Below are 15695 nucleotides of genomic sequence, written 5' to 3' on the forward strand. Positions count from 1 at the left end.
GTGTAGATAGTTTTGGTCTTTTCCCGGTCCTGAAGAATCGCAAGTTATTATACACAACGTGAGAAACATGTTGACCCTCAATTCTTCGTAACGGACACACTAATAGGAGACATTATATCCTGATGAGTGCCGTGTTCACTGTTTTTAATTAGGGCAGGAGACCCCCAGAATAAAATAATCTACGCTAGGTACTCCCAGCCCTATTATAATCCACCTACACATCTACACATTTCTGGCCCCACACTCGCACTTCACCATACGGCTGTTGTATAAAAGATCTCCGATAAAGTGCCCCTTTTTAGGTGAGCCCGTTGGGTATTGCACCGCCTACCCAATGAGGAGCAGCCTAGATGATGAAGCATGACACCTGAGAGGGTGTGTGTGGGCATTAAAATCCAACCAATGGATTACCAACTGTAGAACGCACTTGGTTCAAGCTGGCCCTAGCCTTCTGTTTTGACTCCTTTTACTCCTTTCTCCTCTCCCCCTCTTAGAGGAACAGCATAACACCACTTTGTTGATACTGTGGCACTCCTCAAACCATCAGTGTGACAAAAGTCAAGTTCGTGCACGTGGGACCGTATGCGGTGTTAGCCTGCCTACATGGTTGTAAAGGATTATGCTGTCCTTCTGTACTAGCGTACAGACACGTCTGTATGGGGAACCACACGTCACTCCATCCCTCATTAAGACAGGGAGACTGCATTTTGATGCCAGTCTCACATGTTTTTTGAGGTTTGAGAAAGCCACGGGCATCAACACGTGTTTTGTGATGAATAATGTTTATGCAAAAATGTAATGGATTTCTCTGTAATAAACTAGTTTGTGTGCACTGCAACTGCAATTTTAATGTATGCCTAGATTGCAAACTGTTGACCCTGTTCTTGTGCACATATTTGCATTATAAAATGGTATTCCCATCCAATCTACCAAGCCTTTCCTTTTGCACATGTTGGAATCTCAAAGTCCCATTTCTATGCATCTTTTAGTCTTTCAAGCCTTTTTTTACTGCTATCTCTGTCTCTTGCTTGTGTTCAGTGTACCAAATGTGTTTCCCAGCCATGTCATATTTTTTGCATATATTCTCTTTTTTCTGCCTGCTTTGCCTCTATGTAGTCCCACCTACCGATCCTGCCCTCCTGCACATATCGGTATCACAAAGTCCTGCCCCATGCATGCTTTCTGTACTTATAGCCCGGTCCTCTTATAAGCATTTCTATTACCAAGCCTTGTTCCCACCACCCAGGTCTTCTTGCACATTTCTCCATTCACAAATCCCTGCCTTTATTTATGTATTACATCTCTTGGTCCTATGCATATTGCACATATAGCCATCTCAAAATCCCATACGCTTGCGTGCCTTTCAGCCTGCCAAAACAATTCTTATGCATGCATTTCCATCTCAAAGCAGTATCACATTCTTATTGTACCGTCTTGTTCTTTAGCATGTGTTCCCATCTTTTGGCCCGGTCTTCGTTCACGTATTCATTCCCACCAATTATTTCTTGTGCAAGTATTCCCTTCGCCAGCTGTCCTGTTGCCTACATTGTATCTATCAGCCCCATTATCGAGCATGCATATATTGATCATTCTATAGCACAAACCTAGGACCGGTGATTGGAAAAATGGAGCATTGTACTTGACAATAAGGACTCTAAAATTTGATATGCCTGAAAGAAATGTGGGGTGTGTATTCTCATCACCCTACCCTAATGTATGTTTTCCCATCTTCCATCCCTTGCCAGTATAATTCCATCTTCCCGTCCTGGCCCTACATGGATACTACAACTTCCAGGCATGTCTTGGTGCACCCAAGAATGTTGTTCAGACATCTTCCTCATGAACATATACTTGTAAGGCTTTCCATCCAATTTGTGGACTGACTATAGTTATGTGCCTTGTGCACATAACATCCCCCACATTTATAATTGAGCACCTATGATCTCTGTCCAGTCTTATCCTTCTTATGATGGCTTGTCTGATGTAGTCCTGTTTCTTCTACTTGCAGATTCCATGTTGTAGCCTCCAAGGGTAACCTGGACTGCCTGAACACCATCTTGTTGCATGGAGTGGACATCACCAGTCATGATGCTGTTGGTATGTCTCAAGTAATAGGGGAGAGAGAGCTTTTCTTTTGGCATTGCTATAATCTGAAAGATGGCATAGATGCTCGATGTTGTATTTCTGTGGTATGCTGGACTGACATTACTATGATTATAGTCTACGTACTGTTTCTGAGCAGAAGTCTTCAATCCAGATAGCTATAATCTATGTGGTTGTCATTAAAGAGCAGGCCACAGTATACATCCGTATACAGATATGTGTCAGTCAGCGATAGCAGCATAGTCTGTTTGATCAGCAACCCCATCCATACCAGTATGATGCCTTTATATATCTGTCCATTCATTGTGCTTACTTGTATATTAGGTAGTCTGTTCAGCTGTACACAGTATGATATTTTGTAAAGAAGTACTGTTCTGCCCACCATAGTGTGATGTGTTGTGTAGCAGTTCTCACACCTGAAAAAGCAGTTTAAAGCCCTGTTTAATTCCCATTCTATACACACATAGAGGGGTGGAGAGACTAAAGGACACGTGTAACTTCACAAAACTGAAAAAAATGCACCTGTTTTGAAAAACTGCCCTCACTCACACACCGAAGTGTGTGACATGCTTCATCATCGGGTCTGCTTACAAAACGCCCTGGTGTAGCCACACTCAGGGCGGAGCTTAAGGGAGGGGGTAGAAAATAATAAAAGATGTACACAATCACAAGACACAACATGCACAAAAATATATAACAAATACAGTGATAAAAATAGTGATTATCACCCTGTGACTGGGAATAGTGATACGACAAAAGTGCAGTTAATGAGGAAGTGCTCTAAAACTGGTTTGGGGATACCAATCAAACCTTTATTCACAGGTTCCTCAACTAGGATTAAAAAGAAATAGGATGGGTCGTGTTAAAAGAGTAGATTAAGTTCTCAAAACACCCCTCCTAATACTGCTTGTGAGAACTTAATCTTCTCTTTTAACACAACCCATCCTATTTCTTTTTAATCCTGCTTGAGGAACCTGTGAATAAAGGTTTGATTGGTATCCCCAAACCAGTTTTAAAGCACTTCCTCATTAACTGCACTTTTGTCGTATCACTATTCCCAGTCACAGGGTGATAATCACTATTTTTATATCTGTATTTGTTATATATTTTTGTGTATGTTGTGTCTTGTGATTGAGTACATCTTTTATTATTTTCTACCCCCACCCTTATGCTCCGCCCTGAGTGTGGCTACACCAGGGCGTTTTGTATGCAGACCCGATGATGAAGCATGTCACACACTTCGGTGTGTGAGTGAGGGCAGTTTTTCAAAACAGGTGTATTTTTTTCAGTTTTGTGAAGTTACACGTGTCCTTTGGTCTCTCCACCCCTCTGTGTGTGTATACTTTGCTTAGGGGGTTTAGGGGTGGTTGAGTTCATTTCTGACCCTCTCCCCTTCTTTGTGAGTTGTAATGCCATTCTACCCAGCTCAAAGTATGATGCCTTGTGTCTGAGCCACCTACGCCAGCCACAAGAGTGAGAGTAGGTCCTTCATCAAGTTACAACATTGTGATATTTTTTACCGAGGACACCCAGCTCTTCCTCTCGCCCTCAGCGGACCCCACCGTGACCAAGACCAACTTCCACAACTGTATGAAGACCATCTCAGCCTGAAACTCAGCACTGATAAAACTAAAGTACTGATCTTCGGCAGACATGACTCTTGGTGACCATCAGAATTCGGACCCACCGTCACTCCTAAAGACCACGCCCTCAACTTTGGCATCATCCTGGACAGCGAACTCTCCATGAAAAGCCAGGTAAATGCCATCGCCTCAGCCTATTTTCTCACTCTGCTCATGCTCTGCAGAATCTTCGAATGACTCCCCACCAGCACCAATGACCTAAGCCCTCCTCTCCAGCCGGCTGGACTACACTCTATACAGCTACCACCACCGAATTCTTGAGAAGACTCCTGACGATCCAGAACACAGCAGCTAGGCTGATACCCACCCTGCTCAACAGAATCCACATCACCAGCACCTGAAAGACCTCCACTGGCTCCCCCTCCAGAGAATATCCCAATTCAAACTACTGACCCAATCCTAAAAAGCCCTTCACGACCAAGGACCCCTGCCTACATGAACCACCACATTGATTTCCACCTACCACCCAGGAACCTCCGCTCTGCTCACCTTGCCCCGGACAGATACTGCACATCCACCACTGCCGCACTGGAGAACACTCCTTTTCCCACCTCGCTGCCAAGTCCTGGAACTCTGTTCCCTTCCATCTCCATACCTCACCCTTGCTGACTGACTTCAGAAAGGGACTCAAGACCTGGCTCTTCGTCTGACACCGCAGCACAGCGTCTGGATATCCTAACGGTTGATAAGCCGTTCTATACAAGTACAGTTTGAATGATTGACTGAAACTAAAAGGTCCAGCACATCCGTGCCGTGCTTCTCTTACACCCTGGCTCTTTCCCAGTCTCAGTTTGTGGATACCTTGCCACCTAATCAAAGGACTGGAAACTGCTTTCATATCTTTAAAATGGATTTCTTTGCTTGCCAGTACAAAGAATGAGTGCCTACTACAAGGCATTCCCAATTCCCTATGTGCATGCACATTCTCATTATTTTATATGTTTCCTATTAAATGTAATGATTACAAGCTGCTGCTCTTTCACTCAGCGGATTCCTTACACAAAACCTTGCTCAGACACCCTTTTGTTCTTTTCAGATGTTTTAATTAGTTTCGCTCTCCTTCAAGGAGAATGCAGATTGCGGTCTAGCCCTGACGCTCAGTGTTATATGTGGTCTTAAGTTCTCACTGAACTTACTAACTCTCACCATGGTACTACACTGAGATTCCACTTCACACATTCATGGGGCTTAACCAAGGCTCCTCCTGACTGGCTGCCTCACTTCACATGCGATGATACTGTTTCATCCAGATGGTTTGAGAAGCTTGAGGTTACAGGCATCTTGCCTAGCAGTGGTACCTCATGCAAAGCAACACATATATCCTGCAGTTATATCTGATGGACCACTTGGGCCAAATGCTTGAGGACCGGTTCAATCCCATCTCTCAGCTTGTGATCATCAGTCTTCGTACAGTTGGTGGTAATCACATTGCCTGGATCAGCCTGCCAGTGCCTTGTGGGACAAGTCAGTTTCCTCCCTTCAACTGGAAGCAATATTTCCAGAACAGAACGCCTTCTTTCCAGTGGTGAAGTCCACAGTGATGTTGGATGAAACGGATAATGTCAGAGCCCTCTTTTGTCTGAGGAAAAAAGAGGGCACCCACTTCACCAGCTGAGCTTCTCTGGGAATAGGCCTTACAACACTTCATGTCAATGCTAGCCCCTCACATAGCTGTTGGAATCGGCAAAACTGAAACAGATAGTCTGAGCAAGAGTCTTCACTCGCCATGTGAATGAGGAATTGTCAAGAAACTACTCTTAAACAACTTAGCCACTCATGCCTCGAGTGACTAGTACGTCTGTTGGATGGGCAGGGGGGCATTCATAACAGGCAATGGCCTTGTAGAGGAGTGGATGGATTATTCTTGTGTGCCTGTATAACTCCTCTGATCCTCAAAGTTCTGCAGAAGATCAGAGAGCCAAGGATGCTCAGTCACTCGAATAGCCCTGCCATGACACAGGCAAGTCTTAATTCCATACATCAACTCTCTGCTTCAAAAGGAACTCGCCTACTTCCGCGGACCTCCTGTCCATGGAGCAAGGGAAAGTGCTGCACCCGAGTCCCTACCATCACTGAGTGCATGGTTTCTCAGGATCTAAACTTTGCAAACCTATCTCTTCTCAGAGAACTTATAAATACAGGTGACTGTTAGTAAGACCTTCACCCGGACTCTGTATAAGCTGAGATTCTTCCATTGGGCTGTAGCAATGAGCATCAATCCTCTCATCTGCCTAGTTGGTGGTGTATTATTAGGTGCACTTAACCTAGCAAGACAGGACTGTAGGTGGACATCTGCCTAGCATACCGTGCAGCCACAGTAGTCTACAACAACAGACCTCCGGGGTTGTCCTCCCATTTAGGTCCATGGTGTTCCCTGGTAGCATGTGACTTAAACGTGGTCCTTGCCAGGTTGGATTCATAAACGTTTTGATATATTGGCTTTGTGAAACCTAGAATAGCTTCAGTGCAAGACTTCTTTCACGGTGTCCATAATACTGGCTGAATGCATCAGTGGACAGCAAGCCCTTTAAGCTTCAACACATTTCTGTTTTCCATTAGGACATGGTGGTACAGAACTAAGGCATCTTTTGTGGCATTCTGCAGGCAGCACTTATCAGAGATGTAGTCTGGAAGACTACATGGGTTATTATACTAATATTATATTGATAATATGCTTTTGAGGCTACTTGCCAGAATGATGCCAAGTTATTTCTACACCGTTCTTTCAGATTTGTTTCCCTATCTCTAAACTGCCCCAATCTGCCTTCTCCTCCCATTTGATATTTTCTTTGGTTTATGCCCACAAGTTGGTAATGGGAAAGACCCATCGTTATGGGCTGTCGGTCACTCAATCTGCCGGCTCTTTCCCTTTATAAATGCCCTTCTGCTTATCCTCTCGTCAGAAAAATCCTCAAATAGTTCCTTCCTTTTTCCCCAAAAGGGAATTGGTGAGAGTGCATGTGTGCACACAAGAGGGCATGCTCATTTGTTACACAAACATGTGTGTGCTATCAGGTACTGTGCCCTGAACTGAAGCAGTTTCTGGTTCCACTGCTCACAAGCTGATAATGGTGAAGAGCCCATGGACTGTTTACATCAGCCACTGCCTTAACCATGTTAGTGTTGCACGCGCAGCTTTGCTTAGTGAGATAAAGGTAAGGCTCATGCAAATTTAAGATTCTGATCAGAAGTTTTATTTCTGGCAGGTCCACTTCAAGCCTTCAAACTTCTGACGATTAATTGAGTATCATTACATTAAGTAATAGTAACAGCTGTTATTTATATTGTTATGATATTAGAGAACTTCTGTAGCATACACTGTCTGTGTAACCAAGTTATTAATCAACCACTCCTCATCATTGCTGTATAGTGCGGTCATGAGCATGCTGTTCTCCATCGACAGCTGCAAGGTGGCTTGTATATCTTCCAAAGCATTCTGATTTCTTGTATAGTCTTTCAGTGTCAAGGCAGGGTAACTTTAGTTCTCTCGTAGGGAATCTCCATTGATAGTCCTAAGAGTTTGAATAGTTCCGCCCACATGCGGGAATCCCGGAGGACTTCTTCATAGAATATCTTCTTAAGTGTAGATGTTTACCTTTCTTCAGGCAGGCCTGCAGAAACACTTAAGAACATAATGCCCAGCCTACAAAACAAGCTACAGTGCAGAAATACTTCAGATTGTACTTACAAAAAGGTTAAAATATCCTTGAATGCAAATAAAACAGCTTAAATATCTTTCACAAACCCTTTTTGTAATGAAGAGGATTAAGGATAGCAGGGCAGTGTACCCCCATATGCTGCCATTATGTGAATTTAAAACCGTATCTGCTCCTTTAAGGACTCAGATTACCAGTATCCCATCATGTCTAGCAGGTGGCAGTTGCCTCAGTTCTTTTTTCCGGCACATGGTGACAGGATCCTGGACCATTGGGCTCTGCCTTTTTATTTTTTTTTTCTTCAACCTCACCTGTATAATTTGTTTTCTTTGAATCATTTGATGTATTTTATCATCCTATCACAGTTTTTTTCTGACAGAATTTTAAGGCATTTTGTCAATAGTTATGCCTTCTTTTGATAAGTGTCACTGCCTCTGGGAGTAAAATGGCCAAATCAGACCCTCACCACGTATGTATACTCTGCCTTCCATCTATACATGTTCCAGAGTAATGCAAACACTGCAAGAAGTTTTCACATTGCACCCTGAGGGAGAGAGAGAAAAATTGCTTTCATGGCATGGAAGAACAGCACATGCCACAAGTCCAGTCTCAAAGTGTCAGTCCTCTACCAGGGTTCTCACATCTGCCTCTTGAGGGATGTGGAAGGTCCATGAAGAGGGTGCCAGCCAGAAAACGGCCTGTTTCCCGGTTGACATAGAGGGTAGATATGGCACCAAATTGCTCGCTGTCCAGGGCTCGATGGCCGTCAATAAAAAGAAGCAGATTAACCTTGAGGCAAGGTAGACGTCATGTGCCATAAGACACACTCTGTAAGATTGATTTCGAGGAGTATATTGACATTGAGACGAGGTGATCAGTCTATGCCGAGATTTGGTGATCCATAGATGCCGAGAAACAGTTATGGGTTGGAGGAGATCCCCCTTGAGTCATCGACGTCTAAATCCAACTCTTTGTCAAGGACAAAAGAAAAGAGGAGAAAAGGGATGTAAATCTATTTGTCCCCTGATTCGGAGTACTCTGGGGCCTATACTCCCTCTTCCTTGACAGTGATGCCAGATACTTCACCTCCTCTTCCACCAACACCAATGCCTTAACCTTTAGCCTTGCCAAGGCATAGATCGCTCTCCAGCACGCGGCATCGGTCACACCATCGCAGGCGTCATTCAAGGTATTCCTATGCCTTTGTGCTCTTGCCATCGCAGCCATAGATCTCAGTCCAGGACACATACAACATCCAGACATCGATTTCGACACACATTGTCCTCTTCTACATGAATTGGACGATATTCGCCGACACTGAACGATTTTCCCCCGCCTTGCGTCTCTCTAGTGGAAGACATCACCACATTGCAGGAGGTTCTAATAGAGTTGCGGCAAAACTTTATATTCAGATTTTGGTCCCCACACCTACCACATTTGTTATATTTTAGACTCTACACCAGCGGTCATCTTCAAGAACTCTGCTTCCATTGGTTCCTGGTCTTTTGGAACCAATGATGAAACTGTTACTAACCCCAGCCTCAACCAAAACCTTCCTTCCTGCAAGGCTACAGAAAAAAATATAGACCTCCTGTGCAAGATCCCCTTTTCCTTCTCAGACCTGATCCACCTCCTGACTCGTGGTCATTCTGTCTGCAAGAAGCATCATGCTACCACCACTGCTTCCTCAGTTCCTCCTGGTAAGGAAAGCAACCAAATTGGACATTATGGGTCACAAAGTTTTTAACGCGGCCGCAACCACCATGAAATCGGCCAGTGCTGCCCTCCTGTGTAGATATGATGGAGCGCTCTGAGACTCTATCCAGCAATTTGCAGACGTTCTTCCCAAGGAAATACTTCCTCAATATTGTTAATGAAGGCCACATGAGGTCCAACTAAGTCATCAACGCCACAGCAGACTCCTCCCTGTTATCAGCACAAGAATATTGTCATGGTATTGTCTCAAGGCGACATACCTGGCTCTGTCTCACATCTCTTAAATCAAAGTTGCATCAAAGGATCTTAAAACTTCCTTTTTCGGAGTCCACCCTCTTCAGAAGCCACGATGAGATGGCTCATATAAAGTCTGAAATGGAGATTCTTAAGGCTGCCATTCTAGAAAGACCAAAGGAGCAAAGGCATTCTTTCAGGCATTACCAGCGCCGGTTTTACCCTCCGAGGGTTCAAACCCCTCATTGGTCCCAGGGTCCCCCGCAGCCACAGCAGCAGCAGCCATACCAGCAACAGCAGTGATGACCATCTAGAGGATGTCCTTCCTGATAGCCCGTCCACGGGGTAAACCCATAAGTGGAATATTCCATTCCCCCTTTTCTATTAGCCACTCCGATTGGGGAAAACATCACACACTACCTGGCAGAGAGACAAAAATCACAAAAGACGCCTGTGTTCTGAATATTGTATTGTCTCTCAAATTCACCAATCCTCCCCCGATCATACCACCAAAACCTTCCAGCCATCATCTGCACATGCTTCTTGCTACAGAAATCTGCGGTGGAGGTTGTTTCCTACTACCAATGGGGTACAGGCATCTACTACAGATACTATCTGGTGAAGAAAAAAGACTAGGAGGAATTCAGACCCATTCTGGACTTAAAAGTAGCCAACAAATGGAGTGGGTGAGAAAAGTTTGGAATGCTGGCATTACGTCCGATCTATCCCAAGCTACAACAGGGGATTGACTCTGTTCCATAGACCTCCAAGATGCGTATTTTCATGTGCCCATCACCAAGAAATATCGCAAGTTCTTGAGGTTTGTAATGGGGCAGAACCACTATCAATACCAGGTCCTACAATTCTGCCTCAAGTCAGCTCCCAGGACCATTTTGAAGTACATGGCAGTAGTTGCTGCTCATCTCAGGAGACACTGAATCTTTGTCTATCCCTGTCTAGGCGATTGGTTAATCAAGGTGTCAATTTCACAGAAAGCCCAGCAGCATTTCAACTGTACATGCAATGTCCTTCAATGGTTGGGTTTTTACATCAACCACATCAAGTCAATCTCCATCCCGGTTCAGGCTTTGCAATACTTATGGGCCTCCATTGACATACAGCAGGCAAAAGTGTGTCTTTCAGAGGAGTGACTTTCATCGATCCGTCGTAAATGTTACTCTAGTGAAAGCTTCTTATCCCACAGTGAGGTCCGTGTCATCCCTCCTCAGCTCCACGGCCTCATGTATCTTCCTCACGCCGAATGCACAACCCCACATGTGTCCCCTGCTGGAATGTCTCAAGGACCAGTGGCACCAAGCAACTGAGTAGACCAGATCATTCTCCCCACTTATACGCAAACAATCTCTGACATGGTGGAGCTCTTCAACCAATCTTCTTCACAGGATGGCTTTCCACCAATAGGCTCCCTCTCAAGCCATAGTGACCGATGCATCGTTACTGAAGTGGGGAACTCAAATGGATCATCTCCAAATTCAAGGTACATGGTCTCCGAAGGAGATGACAGATCACATCAATCTCGTTGAGCTCCGAGCAGTCAAGACCCACCACACAGGTGTTCAATATGTGCAGGCGGACACCCTCAGCAGGGTACTGTAAGAAAATCACGAATGAGTCCTTTGTGATGCTGTTGTGCAAGACATCTTCTGGCTGTGGGGCTCCCTGCACATTGACTTGTTCGCCACAGCAGAAAACAAAAAATGCCAAGACTATGCCTCAAGTTACTCCCAACATGCGTCTCTGGGGAATGCCCTATGTATCGACTGGTCCGGCAAATTTCTTTACGTCTTTCCACCAATCCCTCTGATCGCTGCAGTCCTCCTCAAACTGTCAAGTGCCAGACTCATCCTGATAGCCCTGGAGTGGCCCCATTAGTGGTGGTTCACAGGCCTCCTTCACTGGTCACAGCGTCCACATCCAAAGCTGCCATGCCGACCAGACCAGCTAACGAAGTTCGGACACCAAATGGTTCACCCTAATCTCTCCTCTTTGAATTTGGCAACATGGCTCCTGAGCTGGTGCAGTGTGACACTTGAACTTGCCACAGGGTGGCATGGATAGCCTCAAGGAGGCTAAACAGCCATCAACCCGTTCTGCATATTCCTTAACCCCTTCCATGCTCATGACGAGCTCAGCTCGTCATGCAGTACACTGCTTGTGTGCTCATGACGAGCTGAGCTCGTCATGAACAATGGGATTCAAAGATCTTCAGCACAGAGGATGAATTGCTGTAGCATTGATAGTGTTAAAGAGGAAGGGATTTTGCATTTAGTGTTCCTCCAACACCATAGAGCCGACTGCTTGCCAGGAAGATGTGCTTCTTCCCCATTTCCAAAAATCTGGTTTGCAATTCTCTTCTATACGACTTCACTTGGCTGCACTCACTGCCTACAGAAAATGCCCCTCACAAACTTCTTTTTTTCAAAATCCCAGTGATCCAGGATTTTCTTAACGTGCTATAGAAGGTTTTCTCTCCTATTTGGTGTCCTTCCCCTCCCTCGGTGCTTAATATAGTCCTGTCACGTCTCATGCAGGCCCCTTTTGAACCTATTCATAAGGCGTTCCTACAGCATCTCTCTTGGAAAGTAGCTTTCCTTGTAGCCATTATGGGTTGGCAAAAATCAGGCATTATGTTCTCACAAGCCCTACACTGTCTTCCACTCTAACAAGGTAGTTATGAGGACTCACCCTAACTTCTTCCCCAAGGTTGTTCTGGAATTTCATGGCAATCAGACAATTTCATTGCCAGCGTTCTTTTAGCACCCTTCAACCGTGGCTTAAAGAAATCTTCATTCCCTGGATGTGAGGCGGGTCTTGAAGTTTTATCTAGACAAGACTCGTGACATACATGTATCAGACCAATTGTTTATAAAGTATGGGCCGGTCCGTACAGTTTTAGCCACTTCTAAACAATCCATCTCCCGATTTATAGTGTCTTGCATTCTCTTATGCTATCAAGAAGCCAACTAGACCTTATCAGCTAGACCTAAGGCAAACCCTACTAGAGATAAAGCAGCTACTGCCACTTTGATGAGAAATGTCCCTATAGTGAAGATCTGTAAAGCGGCTACATAGTAGTCTGTTCACACATTTACCAAACATTACTGTTTGGATTTGGATGCTCAAGCAGACGCTCTTGTGGGACATGCCTCCCTCAGAAATGTGTTTGCTTATTTCAAGCCTATTGTCATTCCTCTATTTTCCTCTGCCTTGTTGTTGGGGATGGGCTTGTAATTCAATTCAAACATTTCTGACTATTAATGGAGATCCCCTATGAGAGATGGAATTGTTTCTCCGGTTCTCTTGTAGGGGAATCTCCATTGAAGATCCACGGGGTCCGGTAGTAGGAGACGCTAGGTGCTGAACGGGTGGCAAGCGTTGCGGGCGGTGTGCCATTGTCGCTTCCCCCACCTCCCGAGACCCATGGGGTGTGGATCTTGTGCATTACAAACAGTACAGGGACCTTAAATTGAAGGTACCCCACCATTTTTGGTTTGTTTGGTTTTTGCACTTTATTTTACACACCTGCTTTTAACGTTCACGTCCTCTGGTAAGGGTGGGCCTTAGCGTGTCCATACCGCCGAGGTACACCTTCTTACGGTCCTGATGAAAGCCCAGTTAATGACACATAAATGGGCAGAAACATGTTGACCCCACTTTGAGTGGAAACAACCTAGTCATTAACTGGTAAGTTTCCCACGCATATTTTACTCATGTCAAACTGACCATTGAATAAATATTTTTGTATGGTACAGTTTTTGACATTTTTAATTTACATTTCTTTTTGACACCTTTGCCACAAAAGAACCAGCTCCGCAGTAATCTGATGTTGTAGCACACCAGGGAGGCATTCGGCTTCTCCGGGTGGGCCCGATGATGAAGCATGTCACCACCCAGGGTGGTGAGTGAGGGCTTCCTGAAAAATCCCCGCTGATTTCCAATGTGATTGATTTAGGGTGATTTTCTCTACTCTGTGTCTAGTGCTTATACACTCTTTTTATGACACTCTTTCGTTGTTTCACAAGATTGACCAGGGGGACCAAGAGTGCCCTTTACCCTCTCTCTCCTTTTGTTATTACTAACGAATCTCCATTGAAGTCCTAAGCGACCCGCTTGCTTCCCTGGTGGACATAACAGCGGATATTATTGGGATTACTTATCGCTAACACATTCCTTCAAAAACAACTGAGGCAACTGTCACCTGCTAGGCGTGATGGGATACTGGTGATCTTGAAGTCCTTAAAGGCACAGATACAAAAAATGGCAACCTATGGGGCTACTCTGTCCTGCTATCCTTCTTCCTTTACAAAAAGGGTTTGTGAAGGAGATTTAAGCTGTTTTCTAGAATTTTCACTTCAAAATGATATGTATTATGGGGTATTTTAACCCTTTTGTTAGTACAATCTGAAGTATTTCTCCAATCTAGCCTGTTTTCTAGGTTGCACATTAGGTTCTTAAGTGTTTCTGCAGGCCTTCCTGAAGAACGTCAACACCTTGTGCTCCGGGGTTCCCAGACATTTTTTACTTTACTGAATTGTATGCCTTGATGGATCTAGTCTTTCACTGCCTATTGCTTTACCATATTGCTTTAACACCTTCCATGTGTTGGAATTGCTATGCTAATAGTGCGATACATACTGTTTTTGTCTAACTATATCTTTTACTAAAGCCTGCCTTCTGTATCCCCACAGGAAGAAATGCCTTGCATCTGTCAGCCAAATATGGACACTCTCTATGCTTACAGAAGCTTTTGCAGGTAAGCCATTGACCCTATTGCAGTAATGCTCCTAGAGCACCATGCGGGCATTCTCTGTAGACCAGGGAGCAATGGAGAGTCATGCAGATCAAGTGGTGTATTCAGGGGCACAGTTTGTGAGCAGAAAAGTGAATCTAGTCTTCATGACAAGATGTGACCTACCTACCAGAGCTGTCAATTTGAATCTCAGCCTCAGCACTTGACTGAACATCGTGTGATTCTGGGCAGATCTCTTAATCGCCCAGTTCTTAAATAAAAAAGTGGAATGTAATGTGTTAATTATATTTGTGTAATCCCCACTTGATGTAAACCGTCTTGTAGCTTTCCTCCCATTCCCCACATGTAAGGTACAGTGCTCTGTTGCTTTCTATCTAAGTTTGGGCTATATAAATACCATGACGTACATACATACATGAATATTGGCCAATGAGAAAGTTCTGAAATTACAAGACCACTTTCTCTTTGCCAGAATTGAGGAATAGGTAAGGCAATTTGTGCAGGGATGACCAGTAAGGCTTTGTGGGAGAAGGACGAGAGTTTGAAAAAGTGACTCCTTGTCAGAATATTAAGTTTTTCATCATTGGCTTTTTCATAAATTCCCATGCTTGACTCCTGTTGAAAGGCTGGGAAAACTCCGTAAACTTAAATAGTAAATTGTTACAATAGCAATAGGCCTAACAACCTTGTTTTTGGTAGCAGACCCATCTCATTTAAAACAATCCAAATTTCATTGAATGAGATGGAGATGCTGTGGTCCACTGAACAAAGTACTTTCATGGTTGCGGATTGATGTCCGGTCTCTAGGATGTGTCGTGCAGCAGAGGCGATGCGAGGTCCTGGCATTGAGATGCATTGTGCAGCAGTTGTTATGGAGTGCTGCAATGGCAATGCAAGATCCTTGCGTGGAAATGCATAACACCGTGGCAGTACATTTGAGCTATAGTGGGCAGTGCAAAGCCCTTGCATGGAGAAGCATCGCGCAGCAGCAGTTCCAATCTGGGCCGGCTGTAGCACCGGTGGCGCCCTGCGCGACAATGATTGTTGGCGCCCTCCACCATGACCACCTCCGCCACGCATTCCCTCACCACCACCATTTGACAGTGCCCCTCAAGTCTCCATAACCACTGTCTCTTAGATTCATTTAGTATTATAGCACCACTCATACCAGTTTAAGATGTCAGAACACTTTACATCACACCCGCAATTGCACAGAGATAATCAATCATTGGTGTGTAAATCAGTGTATAGGAAATGTTACATAAGACACAGGCGTACAAGGAGTAGGAGTCACATTTCATCCATACTGATAGGCAGTGTAGTTTGAGTCCTTGATCTAGAAAAGCACAAATTCAGAATTTAAAATGTAACACCATTGTTAGGGGTTTTCGTTTAAGAATAAAAATTGATTTCTTCCCAAATGAACCCCTTTTGCAATATTAGGGCAACGAAGACGGGCCAAAAAATAGCCCTAATATTTTCCCTGCAGTTTGCATGCAGCCCTTTGGCAGTTAATAGCCCACTGCTCTACGTTAGGATTTTAACTTTTAAACTGCAAGTAACAAAAGGATC

General features: G+C 44.5%; 1 protein-coding gene across 4 annotated transcripts in view; it reads left to right on the forward strand.

Annotated features, from left to right (window-relative positions):
• The window catches only part of UACA (uveal autoantigen with coiled-coil domains and ankyrin repeats), a 369235-nt gene that overhangs the window by 227925 nt on the left and 125615 nt on the right, over positions 1-15695 (forward strand). For all 4 annotated transcript variants that reach the window (XM_078682980.1, XM_078682983.1, XM_078682984.1 and 1 more), the window contains exons 3-4: positions 2009-2097; positions 14062-14126. In XM_078682980.1, coding sequence (XP_078539106.1) covers positions 2009-2097; positions 14062-14126 — 154 coding nt within the window. The remainder of the gene's footprint in view (positions 1-2008; positions 2098-14061; positions 14127-15695) is intronic.

The sequence above is a fragment of the Lissotriton helveticus genome, chromosome 3_1 (genome assembly GCF_964261635.1).
Source record: "Lissotriton helveticus chromosome 3_1, aLisHel1.1, whole genome shotgun sequence".
Lineage (NCBI taxonomy): Eukaryota > Metazoa > Chordata > Amphibia > Caudata > Salamandridae > Lissotriton > Lissotriton helveticus.